At 37.5% G+C, this 27,542-nt stretch overlaps 2 protein-coding genes across 4 annotated transcripts in view; one reads left to right on the forward strand and one right to left on the reverse strand.

Moving 5' to 3' along the window:
- OIT3 (oncoprotein induced transcript 3) lies at window positions 1–24,564 on the forward strand. The gene is made up of 9 exons (XM_039872088.1): window positions 1–273; window positions 4,016–4,390; window positions 5,687–5,794; window positions 9,421–9,543; window positions 12,347–12,469; window positions 14,127–14,287; window positions 15,827–16,242; window positions 20,661–20,760; window positions 22,212–24,564. The coding sequence occupies exons 1-9, from the start codon at window positions 213–215 to the stop codon at window positions 22,383–22,385; spliced, it is 1,641 nt and encodes a 546-aa protein (XP_039728022.1). The 5' UTR covers window positions 1–212; the 3' UTR covers window positions 22,386–24,564.
- PLA2G12B (phospholipase A2 group XIIB) overlaps window positions 24,251–27,542 on the reverse strand; it is an 18,665-nt gene continuing 15,373 nt past the window's right edge. Inside the window, exons 3-5 of one of the 3 annotated variants that reach the window (XM_039872091.1) lie at window positions 27,210–27,375; window positions 26,964–27,016; window positions 24,645–24,780 (exon numbers count right to left, since the gene is read on the reverse strand). In XM_039872091.1, the coding sequence (XP_039728025.1) occupies window positions 24,715–24,780; window positions 26,964–27,016; window positions 27,210–27,375 (285 nt within the window). In that variant the 3' untranslated portion in view covers window positions 24,645–24,714. Of the gene's footprint in view, window positions 24,784–26,963; window positions 27,017–27,209; window positions 27,376–27,542 lie in introns of all 3 variants that reach the window. The other 2 variants (XM_039872089.1, XM_039872090.1) reach the window with 2 other exon arrangements.

A 27,542-nucleotide genomic window follows, 5' to 3' on the forward strand; every position in this document is an offset into this window, starting at 1 on the left:
AAAGCAGTGCTTCCATCTGGGGTCAAGGCCAGAGCAATGGATATCTTATCCCACTCATCCTTTTCCTCTGATAAAGCCCCAACCAGTACCGAGAAGTCTTTCTTCTTAAGAACCTTGAGGCCTTTTTTTAAAGTGCTTGAAAAAGAAGAGGACAAAGAAAAACTGGAATTAAGAGACTTTTCCCGTCTGCTTCTGGTGGCTGTTCCAGAAAGATGCCTCAGTTCCTGCTTCTCACCTGCCTCCTCATCACGATCTCACCTGCGGCACCAATGAGTAAGTCTCGTGTCAAGTACTTGGCACACTACACGTTTTGTAGGAATTTGCTATTATGAACAGATTACCGAGAGCTAGATTCCAGTACCTTAAATACTGAGTCTAGAATAGTATGAGAAAGTCACTGATAACCTATGAAGATATATTTTCAGAGAACTTCTGTTTCGTGTTCCATTTAGCCTCTTGCGTGGGCATTCAAAATTTCCATGGATTGGTCATATCCAACAGCTTTCCACTAGCTAAATATTTTTTGGAGTGCGTGTAAAAGGAATTCTAACCTATTTATATTCTAGGCAATTTTATAGTTCCAACTTTAAAAGCAAAAATAAGATTTTTAGAGTTGAGAATAGTTTTTTCTTTAATGATTTCAAGAGACTGATTGAAGGCTATCTTTCCATGAAAGGCACAGATCTGGTAAATCAACTTCTTAGTCTTGACATCTGAAAATATAACTTTTTACACAGACTGAGTGAATCTTAAACTGTCTCCTTCCTCAGGCTTGGCACAAGACTAGCCAACAAAGCAAAGGAAAGTTTCTATTCCAGTTACTAACAAATGTCTCTCTCCTTTTTCCAATCAAATTTAAGTTCTAATTGGAAAAGATGGTGAGAGGAGATTGAGATGGAGAGAACATTCCTTCTTGGCACTTTTGAATAGCTCAGTATTTCATTGACCCTGATTTATTTCTTCAGGGTAACTCAGGCCTTGCTCTAGCATCTTTAAGGATACATGTTAAAAATAGGCTTGAGACCCTATGGACATGAAAACTAAATGTAATGTATCCTGGATGAAATACTTGTTCATTGCGACAAAGGTATCATGTATGATATTTTCATAATGGGGAGACTGGGCATGGGGTGTGTGGAAACTACTTGTACTACCTTCTCCATTATTCTCTGGATTTAAAACTGTTCTAATAGTCTGTTTTAAAAAGACAGGCTTGAGCTAAGTTTAATTAAGCACCTTGTATCTGCTGCCAAAAACTAATCGAGAGGCGTTTAAGCAAAAGTCCTCCCCTCAACTTCCACTCCTCTTTCTTCTCACTCTTTCCTTTCTTACTCTGCTCTAAGTACCTCCTGTACCCTCCAATTACACACCTTCTCCCTCCCCAGGTTTCTTTTGTCTTTTCTTTTTTTCCAGCCCTTCTAGGACATTTAACTCCATATCAGAAGAAAAATAAAAGAACTTGGGGGTTGGGGTGAGGCAGCTGGGGGGATGCTTACCCTGGAAGGAGAGGGGAAGTGAGAGAAAAGGAGAGGGAGCAAAGGGAGAGGAGAGGAGGTGGGGAAGAGGGAAGCGAGGTAGAAGAGCACGGAAATGGACAGGGAGGGAGAGGGAAGGAAGGAGAGCTTCTGGACTGAGCACGCGGGCAGGGGTCTGGCGACCACAACCGTCGGAGTTGGGGCTTCCCAGGTGAGAACCTGGAGTGTTGGAGATTCCTTGTTCTGCAAACCCGGAGACAAAAGTACCTAGACATTGAATTTACCTCTCTGCACTGGACGACCATGAGGTGCTGGTCCTGGGGGAGCATAGCCGTCACACTGCGTCCCCGTGGGGAGACCCGGGAGGGGTGGCCAGCAGGATGTCTGGCAGGCATGCGTCCTACTAAAGGTGGAGTTGCTTTCTGGCAGGCCCGAGGGCCCCTAACTCCAACTCTGAAAGGAACCCAAGGGGCCTTTCTTTTGAAGCTCTCCCATTTGAGGAGAATATATATCAGCAAATTAGGATGCAATATGGATTAACGCCTGTGGCTAAATTATTAAAAGATTGAATTACTGTCTTAGGGAATAGAGTGGAATGAATATATTTAATGTTTGAAAATATTACATGGGTAACATTTTTAAAAATTATTATTTATTTTACAGGAGATAGCACATAAATTTCTCCTGTTTGTGCCATACCTCCTCTACACCCCAAGAGGAAGTGAATTTTTAACAGACAGCACAAGAAATGACAGTTAAATTTAAGGAAAACTTTATAAATCATGAAACAGGGAGGTTTAGGAACTTCTGTAAAAACCATTAAAAGTTGAGCACTTAACCATTTCTTATAAAATTAGAGCCAAGGAAATGAATCAAATATTTCTATGAATTTATAATCACATGTGAAATTGCCCTGAAAACCTTGCTTCCTAAGAAAACCACAGCTAGAGAGCAGATGAAGGAATTTTTCCCTTTTGTGAAGACAGAGAGTCTGTCTGAGGACATTTCTTATCCTCAAAGGACATAAGACATCTAGGGCACAGTTGGGATACCTCAGGGACATTTTAAAGGAGAAAGTTGATCCATCTATGTACAACTCTTTAAGTGTGTTTTTTTCCAGATAATGCAATATTCTTATTACTGTCCCAAACTGTCATATTTTCGTTGGGGCCATTAGCACTAAGCTACACCTTCTTCTACATGCAGCTGAAGTTTAGAGTGAACTTGAGTTTGAAATGTAGACAGGAAAAATCTAAAGTATTTTCTAGACAACTTAACACTTTGTGATCATGACCCATTCACATTTAATTATTGTGCGTTATTTGCTGAAACTGAAATTCCTGCCCACAAAACGCATCAGCCATAATGTGAATTCTCTGCCTACAATGTCAGCTAAGTCAGCTTGACACGCATTTAAGAAGGATAGTACTCTCTAGCTAGTGCTCCTTTCTAGAATTTCTTGGTTTTACAGATTCTTCATATAATTTGCCTATATTAATTCAATGTTTCCATGAAATTGAGAGAAGCAGTGAGAATATTGGGGATGTTGATGTCTTTAGTTATTAATATATTTTTGATGAGATATTTGTCTATGCAATGTATGCACTAAAAACACATGCTTGAGAAATTTTGCTGTATTACACATGGTAATTCCATGGCTAATTGTGAATACACTAAGTTCATGATATTTTCAATAAGCTGATGGAAAATATACACGATTGACTTCGAGACTGTCTTTGGTAACTCTGGCCAGTATTCTGTGTATTTCGAAGCAGCTGACATATGCCAGAGGCCTTTTCCTTTTTAGTGAGTTTTACAGATTCATTATCAAGTCAAACTTCCCATTAGTACAAAATTCCATCTAAAATCTTGCTTACAAATGACCATCCAAATACTTTTTGAAAATTTCCAAAGATGACGAGCTTACCACACTGTGGCACGGCCTCTCCGTTAACTGGATAGCTGAATGAAATGTGCTTCCCCATAACAATTTGTTCTTCTTATAACAGAATACCCAATTCTTCTTTCACAAACCTGTTCCAGATGTCTGAAAAGTGATATGCATATTCTTCAGTCTTCTTTTCTCCAAACTATAGTTCTCAGCTTCTTCCCTAGTAAATAATTTTCGACTCCTTTCTCTGGACACCAAGTTTGTCATTACTTTCATAAAATATAGCCATCAGGTATGAATGCAATGCTCAAAATTTTATCTGAGCAGAGCAGACTTCAATGAGACTATAACCCCAACCTCCCTTGGTCTGAACAACTATCCTTCCATCAAATGATTACCCTGGATAAAAAGTTTAGCTCAATGCAAATACTAAATCTTAGATTTGAAATAATTTCATAAAAGGCATTTGCGAAACACATTTAAAGCAAACTGGAAGATCTTAAATAGCTACTTCTTGGGATTTTGGATTTTTTTTTTTTTTCTGAACTCGAAAAAGCCAAAATGCAAGATCAAGAAGGTGGACTCAGGCTATTGTCTCTATGATCTGAAATATCAAAAAGTACCTTTGAGGTGTTCTTTTCATTCCCAGCCCTAGATCCTTGTTCTGCTTACATCAGTCTGAATGAGCCCTGGAGGAACACTGACTATCAATTTGATGAGTCTCAAGGTCCACCTCTGTGTGACAACCATGTGGATGGGGAGTGGTACCGCTTCACGGGCATGGCTGGGGATGCCATGCCCACCTTCTGCATACCAGAAAACCACTGTGGAACCCATGCACCTGTTTGGCTCAATGGCAGCCACCCACTAGAAGGTGATGGCATTGTGCAACGCCAGGCCTGTGCGAGCTTCAATGGGAATTGCTGCCTCTGGAACACCACGGTGGAGGTCAAGGCTTGCCCTGGAGGTTACTATGTGTATCGTCTGACCAAGCCCAGTGTATGCTTTCATGTCTACTGTGGTTGTGAGTACCTTTCCTGAGCTCTTTATCCTCCCCCACAAGGCATCAAAGAGAAAAGCGCCATATGAAATTCAATTATGGTAGTATCTCAGAGTCTCAATAACATGGAGATATCTCTGGATTGTGATTTCAGAAATTTGTTCTTAGACTTCTGAAAAATTCCTGGAGAATAAAAAGGGAAAGGACCTATGACTTTGATCAGTTCTATTTTGTTTTCATTTCTTGTGAAAAAAAAAAAATGTTAGAAAATGCAGTGTTGATTTAGATTCTCTAAATAATAAGTTTCTGACCCTTTGACTATGGAGGACACCTTTTATTTTATATTATTTTATTTTTATTACATACACAGCATGCATTCAGCAAATGTTAACTCTCCTCTCTTCCTGTCTTTCTTAGAAAGCTCTCATGTTCCCAGCCCCACAGTAATGCCCTCATCAGGGAAAATGTCCTCTCATTCTTCAAAATTCCTTTTGCCTTGGCTTAGCTCTTATTATTTTTCTATCAATGCTATTTACATATGATAGCTCTTGGTACTGAATATGAATCATTTCTTCATTAGTCAAATACATATATTTTATCAACGAATATTTTTTGAGCTCCTACCATGTGTCTGTCAAACAGAAAATGGTTGAAGGAGAAAGTGCTCCAGACTGAGGAGTTTGCAAGAGTAAATTTGCACAAATATCTGAAACATTCATCTAAGACATGTCTCCTTCTGTGCTGGGCTCTGGGACCACAGGTGTGGCTTCTGCCCTCTGAGAGCCAGTGGGCAGCTGGCACCTTCCTTTGGCTGCCTGGGAGCTGCTTAGAGGACCTCTTTTAAAGATGTATATCAGACATTCATGTGGTAGCATCGCGCTTAGTGTCCATTGATTTTTAAAAATGATATAATATGGGAAGAAGCAACTTGATGTCAGCAATACTTTTAAATGAATTTTTGTGTTATCAATCCCTTCAAAATCTGTATACATTTAAAAAATAGAGTACATAGAAGAGTAGGAAATAATGTTTATTTAATCTATAGCTTGTGTTTGGTGAGGTTTTATTTAGATTTGCAGAAACTCTCTGGCCAGCCAAGGGCCTGTGGATCTAAAGTCAGGAATCATTGATCTAAATGACAAAAGATGCCCCTGGGTAGTATCTCTTTCCATTGGATTTATGTAATCCCTGAATGATGAGAATTCTCTTGATGTTGGCCAGAAGCTCATACCCCATGATTGAACTCATGAGGCTTTCTCATGAACGAGAGTGTCTTCTGGTCTTCGCCCCTCACAAAAGGACATTTTTATCCTTCCATAGATTTTTATGACATCTGTGATGAGGACTGCCATGGAAGCTGCTTGGATACCAGTGAGTGCATATGTGCTCCAGGAACCGTGCTAGGCCCTGACAGGCAGACGTGTTTTGGTAAGAAACTAAGCTTGAAGTAGAAATAGACTATTGAGATCAAAGGGACAAATCAAAAACTCTTCCTGACTCAGAGCTCCATCATTTTTCCAGTTTGTGTTTCTGAACACTTGGAATGATGTTTGCCTTTTTAGTTCATAATTAAAGGCTCAAGCCAAATTTAAATCATGTTTAGGAAGTCTAGAATTGTTCTGTACAATACAGGAGCCACTAGCCATGTGTGGAGCTCTGGAAATGTAACTAGTATGACTGAAAAACTGAATTTTAATTTTACTTAGTTTAATTTTAAAAACAAACCGATTCAGTCATTGGAAAACTGAAAATGTTTCGATGACTTGAGTAACCAACAGATCAAATATTTCACATGAAAGCGTAGCATCCAAATTGAGACATTCCATAAGTATAAAATATATACTAGATTTCGAAAACTAGTTTTAAAAAATGAAAAATATCTCAATAATTTTAACATTGATTATGTATTGAAATGAAATATTTAAGACATTGGATTAAATGAAATATATTATTAAAATGAATTTCACCAATTTTAACAATTTTTTAAATAGAAACTACTAGAAAATTTTAAATTACACGTGTGGCTTGCTTTATATTTCTATTGGATAACTTAGGTCTAGAATTATCTAAGGGCATAGTTCTACAGCTTCACCAATCTAATATTTGTTTCTCTGAGTAGTAAGGAAGAGGAGTCAGATTACTTCTAAGAAATCCAGAGTTGTCTTATTGTATGCATGTTTTGTTGTCTATAACTGGAAGAAAATAGAGTTGAAAAATCCAGGATTGAAGAGCATCTCTTTTCCCTTTAATATTATAAATCTTGTTGTATTCAGACTCAGATAGATTTAAAACAAATCTAGTGAGAAAGGAGAAGACTGCCCACCTTCTCAAGGAGAGCAGTAACAAGGTCAGAATGAGATAGAGGATTAGGGTGAAAGGATATAAACGGCTAATTTTAGAAAAGTGTTTGTTCTTCAGTCTCCTAAATGAACCCCACGGACCATCCTGTGGAACATGTTTAGGCCCTCCTATAACAGCTATTAGGACTCTTGCATAGTCCATTTTGACTATGTGATTTCATGCTAAAAAGTCTGGGGTGCGAGAGACAATGGTTCCTGTAATCTCTGCTCACCCCTCATACTACACGCACGCACGCGCACACACACACACACACACACCTGTTAGAAACTACTTTCGTTTCATTTTATTTTATTTATTCATTTATTTTACCACCTCTCCCCAGCTTCATTTGGCAGGACTTGTTCTTTATTCATTAAAAAAAATTTTAAGTATAGTCGATGTATAATGGTATATTAGTTTCAGGTGTAAAATATGATTCGACATTTATCTACTTTATGATGGGATCACCATGATTACTCTAATTCATTTACTTCTTTGCTTTTATTTTAACATAACTTTAGAATAGGTGTATATTTAAATGGTTTCCAACTTAAACAGCATGAAAAGATATACAGTAAAATGTCTGGCTATCTGTCCCTCATTCATTCCATTTCCCACGTCCACCACCCCATTCCAAGTAAATTCTTGTATTATTTTCTTATGTATGCTTCTAGGGTTTCTTCAGGCAGATATAAAAATACAAATATTTATGTTTATTTATTGCTCTTTTTTACACTAAAGGTCAAAGATCATACACACCATACATATCTTTTGCTTAACAATTTATCTTGGACATTTGTGCCTATCTGTACTTAGGGAAAAGGCCCCAGTTTCTACCTGAGGCCTGTCAATCAGTTTCAGAGAGACCATGAATTTCCTAAAGCTAGAGGCAAAGTTATGTGCATGTGTCAATTTTCCCTTATTTTTTTAACGTAATATAATTTTAATTATTTATTTTAAATTATGTAATTTTTTTCAGGCAGAGGAATAATATAGAAAAATAATATAACAGATATTCATGTACCCAAATTTGACTATAAAATTTCTCTTCCTTTTTTTTTTTAAATAAAATTTTGCAGATATAAGTAAAGTCATCTCATTTCATCTCATTTTCCTCTCTCATCTTCTGTAGTACTTACTGTTTCGAAGTTAGTTCTTCTGGTCCCTGTTTTTATGCTTTTATTATATGTATGTGTGCTCTTAAAATTAACATAAAAATGATACCTTACCCCATGTGTGGGATTTTCTGTAGAGCATACCCACAAACATGGAATTGCTGGATTATAGTATCTAAGTTAGGCTGTAAATAACAATAACCCCTCAAATAACAATGACTTAAATAAATAGAAGTTCATTTCTCCTTCACATAAAAAAAAAAATCAGTCCCAAGGTAAGCAGTCCAGGCTTAGAACACAGGCCTGGACCCAAAGACTGGTGTGGCCACAGCCAGGATGGCCAGCAGTTCTTCTAACCATTACTTTTTAGGCCATGGGGGCCCCATGAAGATTCCGATCTTATTGACTATATTCTTAAGTTCTACATGTTTGTTTGTTTTCAGTTCTGTTTTGTCTTTTTACATACTGCTTTCGTTTTGGTTACTAACATTTTATTTGTTTGGTGATTTTTTCAAGATCCTTGTATTATGGATTTTTCTGTTTCCACTTCACAGCCTCCTGTTCGTTATCTTGCCAACTAATCCTTATAGTGGAATATTTCTTCATGTTTACAGCAAATCCTCCTCTGTTGTAATTGTTTTCCTTTGGGATTCTACACTAATCACCTGGTTTATGGAAGTTTTACTACAGAACAGTTTTTTAAATGCTTTTGTCAGTCATCACAGACACTTCACCAGTCCAGGCCAAATTTTACATCAGTTTTTCAGCTTCCATATCCCCACACCAGGTGGGAGGTATAAGTTCACACTTCAGCCATGGCAGGGCCAGACTTGGGGCTTTCATGGTTTACAGAGCTTTTCTCTCCTGGGGCCTCAGGCAGAGAGCTTCCTTACTGCTTCCCTGGGCCTCAGCGCAAAGTTCTACTCGTCATTTCACTATGGGGATATCTTTGCCAGGGTCCTGAACAGAGTTTTAATTCAACCCTGTCTCCTCTCTTGGTCCCAAGGTCATGCTTCTCTTTGTACAAGGAAAGGGGTTGACATTTGTTGCCAATTGTGCTATTTTTTTTCTTTTAATGGCAAGAATCTTTTTCTTTCATCAGATTCTTAAAATGACTTCACAATCATTGCTTAAATACAATGTGCGACTATTTCAATATTTAAAAGAGGTTTTGAAGGCAGTTGTTCATGTTATGATAGAAGACTGCCTCAAAAATTTTGGCAGATATTTTCTTCTGCAATGTAAGTTTCTTTAATGCATTTAAAACACAGTTTGATTTATAAATTTGTATTTATTTAGCAAATCTTCAGGAATTCATTGGAGAAATCGAGATTCACCAATGCAAATAAACAGATGAACCCCGGTAACAAAAGGGACTTCATTTCCTCACTGTTTTGCCTTTAGGGGGAATTGGCAAATAGGTGCCTTTTGCTCCAGCAGAGGGCAGATGAACAAATAACTTGTTTGAGGATCTCAGCAAGGGATTTGGGCTGTGGAAAGTGTATCAGCAGGATCTGAAAAGATGTAAAGATTCTGCTAAGAGAGTTGAAAAGATGAGTTGCTCAGCAGTATGTAAACGGTGTGGTTTCTCTTCTACAGATGAAAATGAATGTGAGCAAAACAATGGTGGCTGCAGTGAAATCTGTGTAAACCTCAAAAATTCATATCGCTGTGCATGTGGGGTTGGCCGTGTGTTAAGAAGTGATGGCAAGACTTGTGAAGGTGAGACTGGGTAAAAAAGGATTCGAATCAAGAGCCCATTCTAAGCCATTGGCTTATTCTTTGATGTTCATAAAACTGCGCAACAGTAGAAGAGAATAACAGTTTGGCTGCGTCAAGAAATGACAGAAGGGGTTCATGATCATTGAGGATGCTTGCAACAGAATTTAGTGTTGAATTAGTCTCTAAGATTTCACAGGAGGGAGATGTTGCATTTCACAAGAGGTAGAGAGCTACATTTTAATTTGGAAAATAAAAATAGGTATTCTGTGTTTCTCAAATTTTAATGTGCCTGTGAATCACCAGGGATCTTGTTAGAATGCAGATTCTGATTCACTAGGTTTCAGATCAGGCCGAGCGAGATACTGCCTTTCTAGATAACTTCTAGGTGACACCTGCGCTGAGATCAAAGGAGCACAACCAGAGTAGCAAGGCGTGCATATCAAATGGTTTACAACAGTGTTGCTCAAACTTCCCAGCTAAGGAGAGTCACCTGGGTGCTTTTAAAACTGGCCCATCTCAGGCCTCTTTCCAGGAGAGACTCTTGTTCAGTGGGGCAAGATGGGCCTTAGAGTTTGTGTTTTTACCAAGTTTTGTAGATGAGTCTTACCTTCTTAAGAGTTTGAGAAACTGGTTTACATGAAGCCATTTTTGCCCCCTGTATACTTTGCTTTTCTTGGAGATTAATACTTTGTTTGGAAATGGATAAAAGTATCTATTTTTAATAGTAGAACTACTCTATATGTTTTACATGATTAAGTAATAAAAACGAATTTGTAATGTATGTCAAATAATTGAAATGGAAACGGTTTACTATTATTATATGAAACTTAGATAAAGTCCCTTCTCTAAGGCCCTTGCAAATTATCACAACTAAAATTTCATCATTTCTACCTTAGTAAGTCTGAATCTCATAACATTGGGAATTAAGAGGGAAAAAAACCCAACTTTTTGCAAATTATATAAAGAGATAAATGGCATAATTATTATTTATAGAGGATGTGATTTGTCCCACAGGATAATTAAATATGTAACTTAATAAAGTTATAATACTGTTTATAAGAATTCGTTTTATTCTAGTTGTATTCGAAATAATAAGATAATTTTTCCAAAAGGAAAAATTATGGCTAGTGCCCACAATTTATTCTATGCAACAATGTTTGCGGTATTAACTGAGGAACCAATAACCATAATATTAAACTATTCTTCATTAGCGCAGGACAAAATGTACTTTAAATTTTATTGAATAAGAGTAATGTCCTGAATCCTTCTTAAATCTTAATTATTTTATGTAATAATCTCTGCATATTTGAATGTTAATGAAATGTTCCATGAGGAACATTTGTAATTATTCATGAACTGTTTATTGGAAATATTACAGTTAATCCTCATATAATTTTAAAACATAATAATCATGACTGAAAAATATTATAGCAGAAGATAAAATTCGTTAGCTACGCTTTATGATTGAGTCGTATTTGTAATCCTTAAGTCTTATTGATAGTCTAAACACATTTGTTTCTTTAGCTAGTCTGTTAGATAATTGTATCTTCTTTTTCAAAATAAAAAGTTCTTTTTAATTTTTAAGTAATATTTGTTTTTTTTGTTTTGAAAATGTTATGTTCATAGAAGAAAATACAGAGGAATAAAAGAAAGATAACTAAAATGATCCTCAGTGACACTTGCCAGATATATCGATTCTAAACATTTTGGTATATCTTTGTAAGAGACTTAAATCCATCAAGCTAACTTGGAATTCCAATTTATTTTATGCTTTGTAGCTTTAGACCTGGCCCTGAAAGAACATAAAGTCTATCCCTTTATATTACATATTGAAATTAAGACCCAAAGAAATTAAGTGATTTAAGGAAGATAATTTTTAAGAAAAAATTTTTCTATTGTTGATTTTAACGTCTTAGAGCATACCTTTATGCTTTCTTTTACACTGTTATATATCACTTTCAGCTATTTCAAAACTCATAGGAGTACTTTTATCCTTTTTAATTTTTTTTTTTTACTATTATTGAACTAAGAGTTACAGCTATAACTGGAAATCAGCATCTCATGATTTGAAAGCATTCCCTTTTGTTGTCTTACCCCTAGAACAGAAGTCAGCAAACTTTTTCTGTTCATAGTAAATATTTTAGGCTTTGTGGACTATACAGAATCTGTTTAAGCTACTTGACTCTGACCTTGCAATGAGAAAGCATCCATAAACAATAGGTAAAGAGATGGGTGTGGCTATCTGCCAATAAAATGTTATTTACAACAACATGTAGCAGGCCATAGTTTGATGATCCCTGACCGAGAAGGTAATATCCAGAGCCCTCAACCTTTTTGTGCTCCTATGAGAGTCTAATGCCTGATGATCTGAGGTGGAGCTGAGGCGGCGATGCTAGCGCTGGGGAGTGGCTGCTAATACAGATGAAACTTGGCTCGCTTGCCCACTGCTCACTTCCTGCTGTGCGGCATGGTTCCTACCAGGCCACGGACTGGTACTGGTCCACAGCCTCAAAACATAGTCCAACTATGAGAAAAACAGACAAATCCAGATTGAAGAGCATTTTAGAAAATGACTAGCTTAAGTGGGTAGAGCTGTAGATGTCGTAAGATTGCTCTTTGTAGCTATAACATTTAATAAATATTTTTTGTGGGCTTCCCTACATGTCTTAGTGAGTGGGTTAGGCCCCAGTGATACTGTGATGAGTTAAGTATAATCCCTAATGCAAAGTGCCATCCCAAGAACCAGAATTTTGGGGGAAGAAGGCTTTAAGATTATTTCCTTTTCTTTTGGTTTTTATTGCAGACATCGAAGGATGCCACAATAACAACGGAGGCTGCAGCCATTCTTGCCTTACGTCTGAGAAGGGCTATCAATGTGAATGTCCCCGGGGCTTGGTGCTGTCTGAGGATAACCACACTTGCCAAGGTAGTACATGTATGGGCTTGACCTCTGCTCTGATTTGTACTTCCTCCCCATTCCCCAGTCTCTCTGCCTTCCTTACCCATATGTGTCAGGATTCTCATCTTTTAGAACACAACCTCTTCCAGCAGTGTATATCCCTACGTCTTCACTATGGTGTTATTAAAAAGAGATCTCCAAGAAAAGACTATAAAAAAGCTAATTTTCCTTTGCTTTTAAAAAAATCGTGGTTAAAATATACATATATACCATAAAATATACCATCTAAACCACTTCTAAATGTGTAGTTCAGTAGTGTTAAGTATATTCACCAGATCTCCAGAACTTTTTTATCTTGCAAAACTGAAACTCTATACCCATTAAACGGTAACTTCTCATTTCCCCCTCCCCCAGGCACTAGCAACCACCATTCTATTTCTGTAAATTTGACTAATTTAGATACCTCATGTAAGTGGAATCATACAGTATTTGTCTTTTTTTTTTGCAATTGACTTATTTCTCTTAGCATAATGTCCACAGGTTCATCCATGTTGTAGCATGTGACAGAATTTCCTTTCTTTATAAGGCTGAATAATATTCCAATGCCTATATATACCACATTTTGTTTATTCAGTCATCTGTTGATGGACATTTGGGCTGCTTCTACCTGTTGACTTTTGTGAACAGTGCTGCTATGAACATGGGTATGCAAATATTTCTGCTTTTAATTCTTTAGGATTGCTGGATCATAAGGTTTCCTTTGCTTTTTACCTTTGATTTTTTTCCCCCTCACATTTCTATTATTATTTGTATAACTAATACTGAATTTAGAAGTCTAAGACATTGATGCAGTTCTCTTTTCTAACAGATAATTGGGTTGTGAAACTAAGTTGAAAGCCATAGAAAACTGATTCTTCTCCCTACACTTACAATAGGAACATCAACAATCCACTGAGAACTGTTTTCTGGAAATTGAGTTATTTATGTTCAGAATATTAATTCATTCATCCACCAAATATTTAATAAGCAACTATCCCTGATTTGATTTTTTTTACTGTACCATTTGTTATGATATGTCCCCTAATATTGATATTGTCCTCACATATTTTCTGACAGTACCCATAAGTGTTCCTTTTTGGGTTTTTGCGGAGTCTGAAGAAGTGAGCATTGGTAACACTAAGGAAAAGCAGTCTTTTTTATTTTAAGTGGAAGTGGAATTTATAGTTAGGGTTTATGGTTTACTGAACAATGCAAGGACAATTTGGAAATTTTCCCCAAGTGTACTAACACTGTTTTTATTGCCTCTGTTTTATGGGGCAATTATTAACCATAAAATCAAAGTAGTATCATTTAAGCCTACATCAAAGCAGTACTTTTTCTGTATTCCCAATAAATTGTGTTTGTGCTAAAAGTTAATCTTTTAAGTGTTTCAGTTCATGCAGTTAAACCAGCCACACTTTGCAATAAATATCTGTTGAACTGAAACTTGAACACAACATTTTTTCATTTGGGGAATAATAGGAGCATTATTTGACCAACTTGTTTTGAGCCTCAAGGATTTCTTTGAGGATAGAACAGAAAGCTCAAGTTCTGTGAGGGTGAAATTATTTCTCCTAGGAGACTTCTCTTACCCTTTTCCCCATTTAGGATTCCCAGCTCTAACATTAGCCCCTTTCTGCCACAGTTCCTGTGTTGTGCAAGTCCAACACCATTGAAGTAAGCATCCCCAGGGACCTGGTCGGCGGTTTGGAGCTCTTCCTGACCAACACCTCCTGCCGAGGAGTATCCAATGGCACCCACATCAACATTCTCTTCTCCCTCAAGACATGTGGCACAGTGGTCGATGTAGGTTCCTCCTGGAGGACACTTGGGGAATGACCAAAAGCCAGTTATTTGGGAGGTAGTCGACAGAGGTATGCGGTATGGCTTGTGTCCTAGATGGAATATTTCCACATGAAAGAATGGAATTCAAAATATTATATGCCATTCATTTAAAAAATGTACTATTGAGCATCTGCCATGATCCTGGCACAGTGAGGATAGGAAGTTAAGGAGAATTCTGCTATTTCTGTTCTCAAACAGACCCATCTCTCCAATACAGGTAGACATTTTCCTGAGTGCATCAGCACCAGTACCATTTATTTCACTTGAAGAAAGTGACTGATATAGATGGTGGTCCGTTTATGAGGCAGCAAATGAGTTCAAGTATTGAACCAGGTGGAGGTAGAAGTTTTATACTTTCATCGAAGAATCTGTGCACAGCCCTGTGCTGGGGAGTCTAAGGGATATATGAAATAAGTTTCCTGATTTTTAGGGGCATACACAGTAGTATTGAGCTGACAATACACACAAACTATAAATAAGAGACAGCGATCCAGATGACAGGTGCTATATGAGGCCAGAAAGGAACAATGGAGCAGTCAAGACAAATAGAACTTGAATCGAGGTAGAAATGTGCGTGTGGTTTATACAGGTAGAGAGGAAAAGAAAGGGCATTTCAGATAGGAAACAAGTGTGCAAGTCCCAGAGATGGGAGTAGGTAAGGCCTATGCTGCAGTGAATGGGCAATGCAGCCTAACTGGCAAGGAGTTCATATCAGAAAAGGAAGCTGGAAAAGTAGATGGCAGGCCACTCTGCTTCCAAAGATTTGCCTAGTATGCTAGGTGAGGCATTCAGGCTTTATCTTGTAAACATAGCGTTAAGCTGGCACTGTCCTGATGAAATCAGAAGTGTGCAAAATGGGTAGACAGAAAGACGACCTGGATCTCAGAGATCAGTGCAGAGGCCCTTGTGATCATTTGATTAAACAAATATTTGTTTATTGACTATGACTAAGAGCAAATCAGAGAGCTAATTAGACTTGAGGTGAAACATGGGGTGGGGGGCAGATAGTCAAAGAGAAGATGGTCCCACTTTAGGCAGGTTTTATTTATTATATCTGTGGATAATCAAATGGAAATACCCCATGATGAGTCAGAGTTTCTGGTACACAAGAGAGCTGACGAGGCTGGAGATAAAAAATGGAAAACTATGGACATAAATGTGACAGCTGAAGTTCTGTGTGTGGATGAGTTCAGTGCAAGGTCATGCTGCAGCATGATCACCAGGTCTAGGATTACAGAAAAAAATATATATATAAGCTGTTTGTTTCTAAAATATCAGAGCTTTGAATTTGCTGACTCTGCATAGCTCAGGTTTTTATGAGTAATATTCCAAAAGAATGTGTGGGTTGACCATGAAGTAAGATGTAAAGTAAAAATGTTTCAGGCTTCAGCAATCAAATCCCTAACGTGTTTTGAGGTTTGGAGATTGTTGTGATTAAGAGGAAAAATTACTTTGTGGAAATAAATGTAAAATCTCTTTCTTTATCCTGGCCTGGCTCAGGTGGTAAATGACAAGATTGTGGCTAGCAACCTTGTGACAGGTCTACCCAAGCAGACCCCGGGGAGCAGTGGGGACATCATCATCCGAACCAGCAAGCTGCTGATCCCTGTGACCTGCGAATTTCCACGCCTGTACACCATTTCCGAAGGATACGTCCCCAACCTTCGAAACACCCCACTGGAAATCATGAGCCGTAGTCATGGAATCTTCCCATTCACCCTGGAGATCTTCAAGGACAACGAGTTCGAAGAGCCTTACCGGGAAGCGTTGCCCACCCTTAAGCTCCGTGACTCCCTCTACTTTGGCATCGAGCCCTTGGTGCACGTGAATGGCTTAGAAAGCCTGGTGGAGAGCTGTTTTGCCACCCCCACTTCCAAGATCGATGAGATCCTGAAGTACTACCTTATCCGGGATGGGTAATTATGCTGCTTAAACTGTTTATTATTCCCAATTCGCATCCAGCCTCTAAGTGTGCAAGCACAATCAGTCACCTCCTAAAACAACAGGGCACTCTTGTGAACTCTTAATTAGTTCAGAAATGATTTATTGACATTTTGGAGGTAAAAACCGAAGAGGGAAAGAGGAGTCAAAAACGACTCCAAGAGGTCTAGCTTGGATAACCGACTAGGTGACATTAACCAAGATGAAAGTACATAGGTAGAAAGGAAGATCTGAGGTAAAAATACTAAATATAATTCCAAATAATAATATCAAATTGTAAGTGCCTACAGGATTCATAGGAAGAGAAGTTCAGCAGGCAGTTGGAAATGCATATCAGTTAGACCCAGGGGTGAGGTCAGGACTAGAGATAAAAGACAGAGAATCACCCGTTTGTAGTCAAAACTACCAGATTGATTAACCTGCTCAGAGAGGGTAGAGCATGATGCCAGATGGGCGCTCAGGAGGCCAAGGGGATGAGAAAGTGGAAGCAAATGCAGACTCCTTTTTTAAGAAGTTCGATAGTGAAGGAGAGAGAAGAAATACTTGGTAGATTTTAGGAGCAGAAAGATCAAGCAAATTTGTTTTTGTTTGCTTGTTTTATACAAAGGAGATTTCCATGTTTCTAAGTCTCCTTGGATTGAGAAGCTTGTGTGTCTCAAGGTGTCATTGGAAGTCCAGCAGTCGTCACACTCATTGCTTATATTCCCAGGACAGTCACACTCAAACCCCAAACTCATGGCAGTTATCTCATCAGTTTCTTCCTTGTTCTCAATGTCAGGTGGTACATATCTCACATAGGGTCAGGATCTGCAGCTTAAGAGAAGAGAAATGGCCTAGTAAGAGTGCCACAAGGCTGCCTCTGGTTCATGCCCTTCGCTAATTGGCCTGATAGACCCTTTTTTTGAAATTTCTACTTTGCTTTTACTTCTCCAGGTCTCTCATCACAGGCAAGCTTCACCTGCTGCACAGTGGTTTTCAATCCATAATGCACATTAGAATTGACTGGGAAGCTTTTTTTAAAAATAGCAATACCCCATTTTCTTTATCCCACTCTTACTGACTTAATTCCAGCCCTCATTATCTTTTACTTGGGCTGCTAGAACAGCTTCCTAATACTGCTCCTAAATCTCAACTTGCAAAACGCAGCTCCACAGAGTAGCTGGGTATCTGGTCAAAGAAAAAATTATGTATATATTGTCACATCCCTGCTGAAAACTTTTTAATGAGTCTTGATTTCCTTTGGTTTGTGAATTTAACTGTTTACCAGCAGGAGTACTTCTAGCCTCAGATTCTGATAGTCTCCTTAGCATGTTTTCAGAATATGAAAAATGTGTCATTGCGAGCTGCTTTGGGTGGCCAGTAATAGGTCTCACAGGGATCTATAGCCCTTTGGATTTCTTGACATCTTAAAGTAATCTCCAGAAACTTTTTAAATGAAAAGTTTTAAGTATCATTTTTTATTTCTTATTTTCAATCACATACTTAATGCTAAGTAGATTAGGGAATGGATTTATCTTTTAGGGGAGAGTGGGTTTTGTTTCCTTTTAAATTTTTTACAGCTTTATTGAAATACTATTGGCATACGATAAATATACATATTTAAAATGTACAGTTTTGAAAGTTCTGATATCTACACTTGTGAAGCCATCATCACTATAATCAAAATAGTGAACATTTCCTTCACACCAAGAGTTTTCTCTGCCCCTCGTATTTATTTTTGCAAAAATAAATGTATAATCGTAACTCAGTTACTGAGAAAACACGTAACCTTGAATCTCAATAAAGCTTGTGATGTTTATTTATATATCTGTTATTCAGACTCTCCATTAAGGACTATATACTTTATTTTAGACAGTTCTAAGAAGCTATGCTATTTAATTTTCCATCACATACAAAACGGGGGTGGAGAAGGGGGAAGCTGTGAAAGAAATTAAAATGCTTAAAAAGCAGAGGTAAGAACAATAAAAAACACCGCTGTGTAGGCCTATTTAGTAAACAGGCAAATAGTCCCATCTCCAGTACAATAATGGGTAGAACAATAATGAGGCATATGAGATAATCCCTCAAGATAGAACCCAGCTCTCAGCTTGGCTCACTGTGCCTCACCCGCTGACCTCTACTTTCTCGAATTTCTGTTCATGCCAAAGGGCACTACAGGCAATTCCCAAACTCTATTGTTCCTTACACCCTCCTGACTCTACACCTCTTCTTCCCCTTTTTCCCTAATTCTTACTGGTCCTTCAAGATTCAGCAGGTTTATTTTCTCTGTGAAGCCTTCCCTGATTTCTTCCAGCCTGAACTAGAAACCGTCCTACCTTTCCCATCCTCCTCAATGCCTAGCCTATGGTAAGGGTCATTGAATAGTCGCCTAATGAATTATTGAATGATTATTTATCATAATAGTCTAGAGCCCTAAAGTAAACATAATGTCGTTTACTTATATTTATAAATGGTTTGATGATTCTTTGTCCTTGGCTTAAATTTAAATCAGGCCGGATTCCTCCTGATATTTAGCACATCTGATTCACCTCCCTCTAGTTTTAGTTGGCATATGCTCTGAGAATGCAAATAATTTAATATGAGCCTAAGCAAAGTAGAATTAGAAAGTTAGTCTCCAAAAAAAGAAACTTATTGAATTCCTAAACCGAATATTGGACAACTTTTAGATAACCAAATTCTTTGGATTATCATATATCATCATTCTTTTCTTTTAGCACATGAACTTGAAGCTGACAGAACTAGCATTATCTAATCACAGCAAACACCAAACCAAGAGCCAGAATTTGCCCTGGGTTCTATTCTGTAATGTGGTACTCAGGAACAACTCTTTCTGCTTCATTTTCTCTTATAAACAACTATAGTAGTATTTCAATTTATTTTTTAAATTTAATAGTATATTTTATATATTTAACCCATTTTCTCCAAAATATTATTTCAACAGCTAATCAATAAAAAAATTATTAATGAGATATTTTACATTCTCTTTTTTGCTAACTAAGTCTTTGAAATCCAGTGCGTTATATACACTGTGAGCACATCTCAGTTATTTTATTTTATTTATCTTTTATTCCCAATTCCCACCCCCTAGCATTTTTAGATAAAGATAAATTGAAAATGCCGAAACAGATGAAAGTGCCATTTTAATGTTGTGTAACTATTATTATTATTATAAATATTAGACTATAAACTCCTTGATTTCATAGACCATATCATTCATCTTTATATCCTCTGCAGCACCCAGCAGAGTGTGGTGCACAGATTAGAAGTGCAATAGGATTTATTATAGAACATAATCAGAAGATAGAAATTAATTTTACCTCAGGAAAATGACAATGAATACATAAATACAAGAAACGAAGAAAGCATATTATATGTTTAGATCCTCTTCAGTTCAGAGAATACCAGTAGTAATACAAGTGAAGATGCCTTATTTTTAAATAATTTTATTGGATTTTTCAACTGTACTGAAACAATTAGCAATGAACTAGAAAGTGGCCTGTAAGCTCATGGAGCCCAGTTTCACAGACTTTTGTAGCTGATCCCTACTTTTTTTCCTGGCCCGTTAGACAGGAACTATTAGGTATCCATAGAAAGGAAAATATTCTTAGGGGGAAAAGTTCATTTAGAATTCAGAATAGAAAAGATAATACAAGTGTGATCCTTGGCCTTTGATCTTTAGGGAGGAAAGTTTCATCAATACTACTAACCTTTGGCCTGAACTGGAGAATTCATAACATTTCTTTTCCTCCAGCTAACCCTGAGATGAGCCTAGGAGTTAACTTTAAGCAGTAGACCTGAGAATAAAACCCAAAAACCTATCAAACTATAATTTAGCATTAAATTTGGGAAAAGAGGAATTAAAACAATTTGGAGGTGCATGACTTCCTCCAATAGTATCTAAGAAATTGGGATCTTTATGCAGCTCTTTGATGCACAAATTGGGGTTTGCTCAACCTTGAATCCCCTTCATGGGTGAGACTTTGGTGTTCATAATATTTATGAAACCTAGTTTTAAAAAAGCCTTCAATATGTTACAATATGTTACAAATGAAAATACAGCCTTACAAACATACCTTTATTTCAAAAGATATCTTTGAAATAAATGTTGTTGCTATTGCTAATACTTCAATATATTGACTTAGCAGGAGGTCCTTGTGCCCAGTTTGTGGGCACAGTGAGTGATAGATGGGCAGAGAGTGTTAATGAGAAGGCCTGTGTCTGAAAATGCCTTCACGGGAAGGGAATTTCATTTTTTCTTCATCCTTAAAAAACTTGAGTGCAGCCCAGCCTCCTCCACCCAGTTTGCCTCTCCTTGGACCAAACATATTGGCCTAGATTGTTTTTCCACCTCTGTTTAAACAATCAAGACTTATGTGCTGTCCTGTCCTTTCAGCTGTGTTTCAGATGACTCAGTAAAGCAGTACACATCGCGGGATCACCTAGCAAAGCACTTCCAGGTCCCTGTCTTCAAGTTTGTAGGCAAAGACCATAAAGTAAGCTGAACACCTTTACCTCGTAACCCCCCTGACCTGAGCCTTCCTTTTTAGTGTCCTAATTTGTTGACATTCTACAAGCCCACGGTTAGGATCTGTATTACCTCTATGAAAAATATTGTAAAACTAGCCATCTAGAAGCTTAACACCTTCGTGAATGTCATAATTATCTGCCCCCTCCCAATAAAATAACTGCTTGTTCAAAAAAAAATACTATATGATCACAATTTTAAATCCTGTGGGCAAGTATAGTTGAAAAAGCCTGCGTGGTAGTCACATGGCAAAGAACATGGACAGAAATTTCACGGAAAGGACAAATAGTAAAACGTTCGGTGAAAATAGTACTTAAAATGCCAATTAAAACAATTATAAGACTATTTTATATGTTTTAAATTTACAAAAATTATAAATCACAACGCTTGCAAAATTATAAGTATACAGTGGCAATATAAATTGGTACACTTTCTGGAATGTTGCCTAATACTATATAATAATCATAAAATCATATTCTTTTGTCTAAAAATTCTAATTCAGACAGTTTTTCAAAAACAAACAAGCAAAAAAAGAAAAACAAGATTCATTGGATGTGTTTATAGAGCATTATTATTAGAGGAGTGAAAAAAAAGCCCCCAAACAGACAGGGCTGCAATATAGTAATTAGTGTGGTATTAAGTAATTATTAAAATGGTATAGAAATATGGAAATATAGAAAAAAGAGATAGGAAAAAACTGTTGTCATAGCAATTTACATGCATATTGAATATACTACATTAAAAATACATACATGAACAGAGGTTATAAGAGGCTATATAGAGTATGTTAAGGTGGAAGTTTTTTGTTTATCGTTTCAATAGAGTTGTTGAAACATTTCAACAGAAGGAAGTTTAAGAGACCAACAGTCTTTTCCACACTGCATTTAAGTGTATTGATGTCCTTTCCAGCTCAGCTTCATCACTGTTCCAGAACCACTGCCAACCATGGCGGCTAATCCTGGTCTCCCTCCTCAACTAGGCAGCATACTTTGGGAAGTTACTTATAGGAAGAAAGTTGGAGAAAGAACTTGTTTTATACAGAAACACCTGAGAGTCAATATTATTCCCAGATCTCGATGTGAGGGGTGAAGATGTTAACATTATTAGATGTGGCCTTCAAAAGGTCTCTCATGGCTCTGCACAAACACAGGAGTTATGGATATGGGTTTTAAATCACCCACGGGACTCAGTGTGTTTGCCACATTACTAGACATGTGACTTGGGCATGTATCTTAACCTTTCTCTGCTTCCACATCTGTAAAATGAAGATGTTAACACCTACCTCAAAGGGTTGTTTTTTAGATGAAATGAGATAATACATATGAAACATTTAGTATAGTGTGTCTGTCTTCTAGAAAATGCCCCACAAGTGATGGCTGTTATCACTGTTTTTGTTAATTATAATTATGGTCTTTTCAGGAAGTGTTTCTGCACTGCCGAGTCCTTGTCTGTGGAATGCTGGAGGAGCGTTCCCGCTGTGCACAGGGCTGCCACCAGCGAATGCGTCGGGAGGCACTAGAAGGAGAGGACGTGGCTGGTCTGCAGAGCCAGATGCTGACCGGGGGCCCCATCAGCATTGATTGGGAGGACTAGGACATCCAACACCCGAGTCCTGGCTTTGGGCTGCCTGTCTATTTGCAGCTTCTTCCCATTCCCTCTGAGAACATCAGTCAACACCCTAGAACATTGCTCTTCTTTAAATCTCATGCTGTGGGTTTAGACAAACTCCCAGAACTGACTCACTGTAATTCTGGCCCACTGGGTCAAGAGAGGTCAGCTCACTGCTTACTGACTTGACTCAGCTGGGGCTTCATCCTCCAAAGGTTGAAAGCTATGCTGTCCATGAAGAAAGCGGCTCATCCATTTCCCCTATTTCTTTCCTACAATAAAATACCTAGTGTAGAATGCAGTAGAACCACTAAAATGAGAAATTGGATATAATATTTCAAATTAGGAACTTAAAAAAATTAAATAGTTGCTTGAAACTATGATTTAAATACCCAATGACTCCTTAAATATGTAAATAATAATTATATCATGAAATTTTAATTCAAATACAGAATAGTTATAGGGGATTTGGAAGTTTATCAATATAAATGTGCACTTAAAAGTACTACTTGATTTTTCCCTCGCACAATATTTTTGATGTTTTTATATTGTCTTAAGTGAAATATTTTCAATTAATAAATGTTAATAAATTTATAAACATGGGTTTAAATGGCTCAATGACTGAACTGTAGACAAAATTAAAATTTGGTATCACATGCCATTATTTGGCATTCTATGCCCTCAAACTGATAAGACAAGAGAAAGGGGTATAAAAATATACCATACTGTTTTGTATTTAATAAATTTTATTGAAATAAATATCATAAACCACAGAGATAAATTTTACATGTAGTTAAATCCAGTTTTTTAATATGCCAATTAATTTTATGGCTTTGCATAAGATCAAAAAACAGTTTTCTTTTTCTTTTAGAAATGGCTACAATCAACAATTCTTAATGGAACCAGTAAAATTAACAAAAGGAAGGGAAGGAGAAAATGATCTAGATCAGGGGTTGGCCAGCTTCTTCTGTAAAGGGCCAAATGGTAAACATTTTAGGCTTTCTGGCCCAATACAGTCTTTGTCACAAGTATTGAACTCTGTTGTTGTAGCACAGGAGCAGCCATAAACATCTGTGTGCATGGCTGTGTTCCAATAAAACTTTACAAAAACAGACGTTGGATCTGATTTGACCCAAGGGCCTTCATTTGCCAGTCCCTGAACTTAGTGCCCTCACAGCGCATCAGAACCACTTGAGGAGAGTTTATAAAATGCCAATACCTCAGATATTTCTGGTTTGGTTCCAGAACACCACAATAAAGTGAGTATCACAATAAAGCGAGCTGTAATCGTTTTGCTGGTGAAAGATCTTGCCCTCAATTTGTAAAATATGCAATGTCTGTGAAGTGTAACAAAGCTAAGCACAATGAAAGGAGGTATTCCCATACGTAGATACCTCACGCAGAGATTCTTTGTTTTGTATTACTCCTCAGGTGATTCTAATCCACTGTCAGAGTTGGTAACCACTATTTAGGGAATGACCACTTGTCTCTCACTCCCTTCAGATTTCAGGGACTTTTCCTAGCTATCTTCAGTGGCAGTTTTTACCAAGTACTTCTCATATCTTAACATGACACAAAGACTACCTAGTAGTTGGGAATATCAACAGGAATAGTTCACAGAAGGAAAAAATAGAACCTTAGAGACCGAACTCCGTCTGACCTCCACCTCCATTGGCTTTAATGAGGTAAGCCTCTGACCACTTGTTCTTTTTGGCACCAGTGGGAATAACTGTTATTATTGCTGGAACTTACCAGGTTGGGTTCTGATCTCTTCTAAATGAAAATGGAAGCATAATGGCGATAATGGAATTCATTCATCTCATTTCAAATTTTCTAAAAAGTACACTTTATTAAATGTGAGATGCTTACTGGTGACTGAAACATGGACCAGAGGAAAGTCATTGTCTCCCAAATGGTTGGACTCTCCAAAATTTCACTTATTAATATAATTATCAAGTCCAGGAATCTCAGTATTTTAGTCTTAATTTTCGTCTTTAAGCTAAGAACTGAATTTCCAGGCAAGTTGTATTGGTTGGAGAGGCCAGTGTTAAAGTGAGGAGTAGGCTTCAAATCACTCCATATCTTTTTTCCAATTCTCCTCAAAGGATGGGACTCACTTTTCAGCTGTAGAATATTTCTCTTCTCCTGCTTTGTGGTACCCAAACTTTTGGAAAAAAGGATGAGATACATCTGTCACACTACCATCTCCAAGACCGACAGCTGTGATGTCACTCAAAACCACAAAAGGAATCACCTCTTCCTCATAATTCTTCTTTCTCCTCTTCCACACAGATGCAGGCTGCCCGTTGACTATTCATAAAGGGTCGGCAGCCCAAGGTCCATACAGTATTGAAGACAGTATCAGCCAGAGAATCACAAGCTACTTGAAAAAGATATAGAGAAATATAAAGGTTAATGTATAGGATTACCCCAAGTAGTATGAGTAATTTTAAAGAAGCAACATATTTCCATGATTGACACGATACCCAGAGGAAAGTTGAGGCAGTAATCAAAATACAGAATTAAAAAGAAGACGTACATTTAAAAGAATCTTTTTCAGAGAAGCTTCTATCCAATCTAATAGAGCTCTACTAGAATACACTTTGGAGTGTCTTCCTTTTATGGGCCTTCAGGTCAAGACCATGGTTAGGAATCAGAATCTCCCATACCACTATGTTCGCTCCATGAGAAATTAACCATTTTTGTAGACTACTCCCACAGATAACACTACTTTATTTCCTATAGCTTTCCCTGTTCAAGTGTGGAATGAACAACCATTCATTCATTGAAAAAACATGTGTGCCCGTTGGATATGTTGGTCAGCCCCTCTGTTAGACATCAGTGATACAGATATCAAAGAGATCCCAACTCAAGGATCTCACAGTCTAGACAAAGGGACAGACAGGATAGAAAGGTAAACAGATGGTTACACTACACCATAATAGAAGCAACCCCAAAGTGGTATGGGAGCCCACAGTAAGGGTCTCTATCCCTTTGGGGTAAGGGCTATTATGGAAGGCATCTCAGAACACCTTCTATTGGAATTCTGATAGGGATTGCATTGACTCTGTAGGTTACTTTGGGTAATTTTAACCATAGTAATTCTTCCAATCCATGAGCATGGACTATCTTTCTATTTATTTTTGTCTTTTTCAATTTCTTTCATCGATGTCTTATAGTTTTCAGTGTATAGGTCCTTTATCTCCTTGGTTAAATTTATTCCTAGGTATTTTATTTTTTGATGAATTTGTAAATGGGATTTTTAAAATAAAATTTTTCTTTCTGATAGTTCATTATTAGAGTATAGAAACACAACAGATTTTTGTATATTGATTTTGTATCCTGCAACGTCAATGATTTTTTATTAGTTCTAATTGGTGGAGTCTTTAGGGTTTTCTATATGTAATATGTCATCTGCAGATAGTGACGGCTTTATGTCTTCCATTCCTATTTGGATGACTTTGATTTCTGTTTCTTACCTAACTGACTTCCAATACTTTGTTGAATAAAAGCGATGAGAGTGGGCATCCTTGCCTTGTACTGAATTTAGAAGAAAACTTTCAGCTATTCATCATTGATAAAGCTGTTTCAACAATAACAACAAAAGAAATCATTAGAGTGTTCTAAGCAAAGGGAAATGAAGAGGCAAAAAGATACAGGCAACCAACCCAAGTAATTTGGAATGGCAGGAGTCAGAAGATAAATCAGAAATCATCAAGTTGATGCTGGAGAGGCAGGCTAGGGATGAACCAGAGGGATATGTATGTCATTCTAAGGAGTTTAGATTTAATCCGAAGGAAGAGAAAGATGTCCAATTTGTGTGGTATAAAAATATATCTCATCCCTTTGGGGAGAATAAATTGAATAAGACCCAGAGATTGGGTTAATTGCAGTAACCAGGCAAGTTATCAAAGAGATATATAGGAGAAAGATATATAGGAGAATAGAACATTGCTTGGAGGAAGTAACTTGACCTGACCCCAGATTAGCAACAGGTAGTTTTTCACCCTTTGTAGGTACAGATAGAGTGATACTCCCCTTTACAGGGCTTAATTAGTTATTCATATTTTCAAGCTTTCACGGATTCACTTTAGGACTATAGTCTAGGGCTTGATCTGTAACCAAAATCCTAGATTCTTTCTACTGACCTTCTCGGTGGCATGGGGTCAGCTCTTTATAAGCCTGACTTTCAAACATCACCATCTAAAAATATATAATGCTAACACCTGGGTGGAATGTTCTGGATTCAGAAACTGAAGGATTAAAACTTTTCCTAAAATGATCTAGGAAAAAGAAATTACAGAATCAGTGCTAGAAATTGGAGAGCTGAGCAGTAGTTTAAAAGTAATTATTGTCAAGTATATGTAGACCTTTATACAAAAAAGATAGGTTTTTACAAATTCTTTCCCTGACTGAGAACAAAATAAGAAAAAAGGGCATAAGCCAAACCAAGTGGTCTTATACAGAATAATTCCTTATATGGAAAATTATTTAACAGTATAATAGATAACTAAAGCCAACTGGGCAACTCTTTCTCCAGTCTTAAAGGATTAATTTTTATACCTCTGGGAAGGCTTTGGTGTAGCTCCGTCCATCAGGAGTGGTGCCAGCAGCTCCTGGGCAGGACAGCAAGAACTTTAGCAATGGAGTGTCCAGCATCTTCCTTTTGCCCTTCTTGCATTGTTTAGTGTTCTATAAAGTGCAGTGAGTTTTGATGGCCTCTTTGAGTAAAGGAGCTCTGGCTACATTTGTTTGTGAAAACAGGAACAAAACTCCTTGCTCACAAGTAGATGCCTTTAAGATACCTACCTTCCACATTGGAGACGAAGCCCAGACTCCGCTTAAGATCAGAGCAGATAGAGTGGAGGCACCATCGGAATTTTGCATCACAGCGATACTTGTTGGCACCACAAGTGTCATAGCAGACATCCAGCTGGTTGCAGCACTTGGTCATTGCTGGAATGCCCAAGTCCATCTGGGGAAAAGAGAAGAAGGAAATGCCACGTTTAGACCAAAGACCTTAGGCAACCTTGCCCACATTGTTATTAAAGAGCCAGTTCTCAAATTCCTGCCACATATTCAGATCAAGTGAGAAACATCAATGACTCAAGAGAATATATCAGATTGATAGTCATAGGATAC

This window comes from Pteropus medius, unplaced genomic scaffold (genome assembly GCF_902729225.1).
Source record: "Pteropus medius unplaced genomic scaffold, Ma_sr-lr_union100, whole genome shotgun sequence".
NCBI classification, from domain to species: Eukaryota; Metazoa; Chordata; class Mammalia; order Chiroptera; family Pteropodidae; genus Pteropus; species Pteropus medius.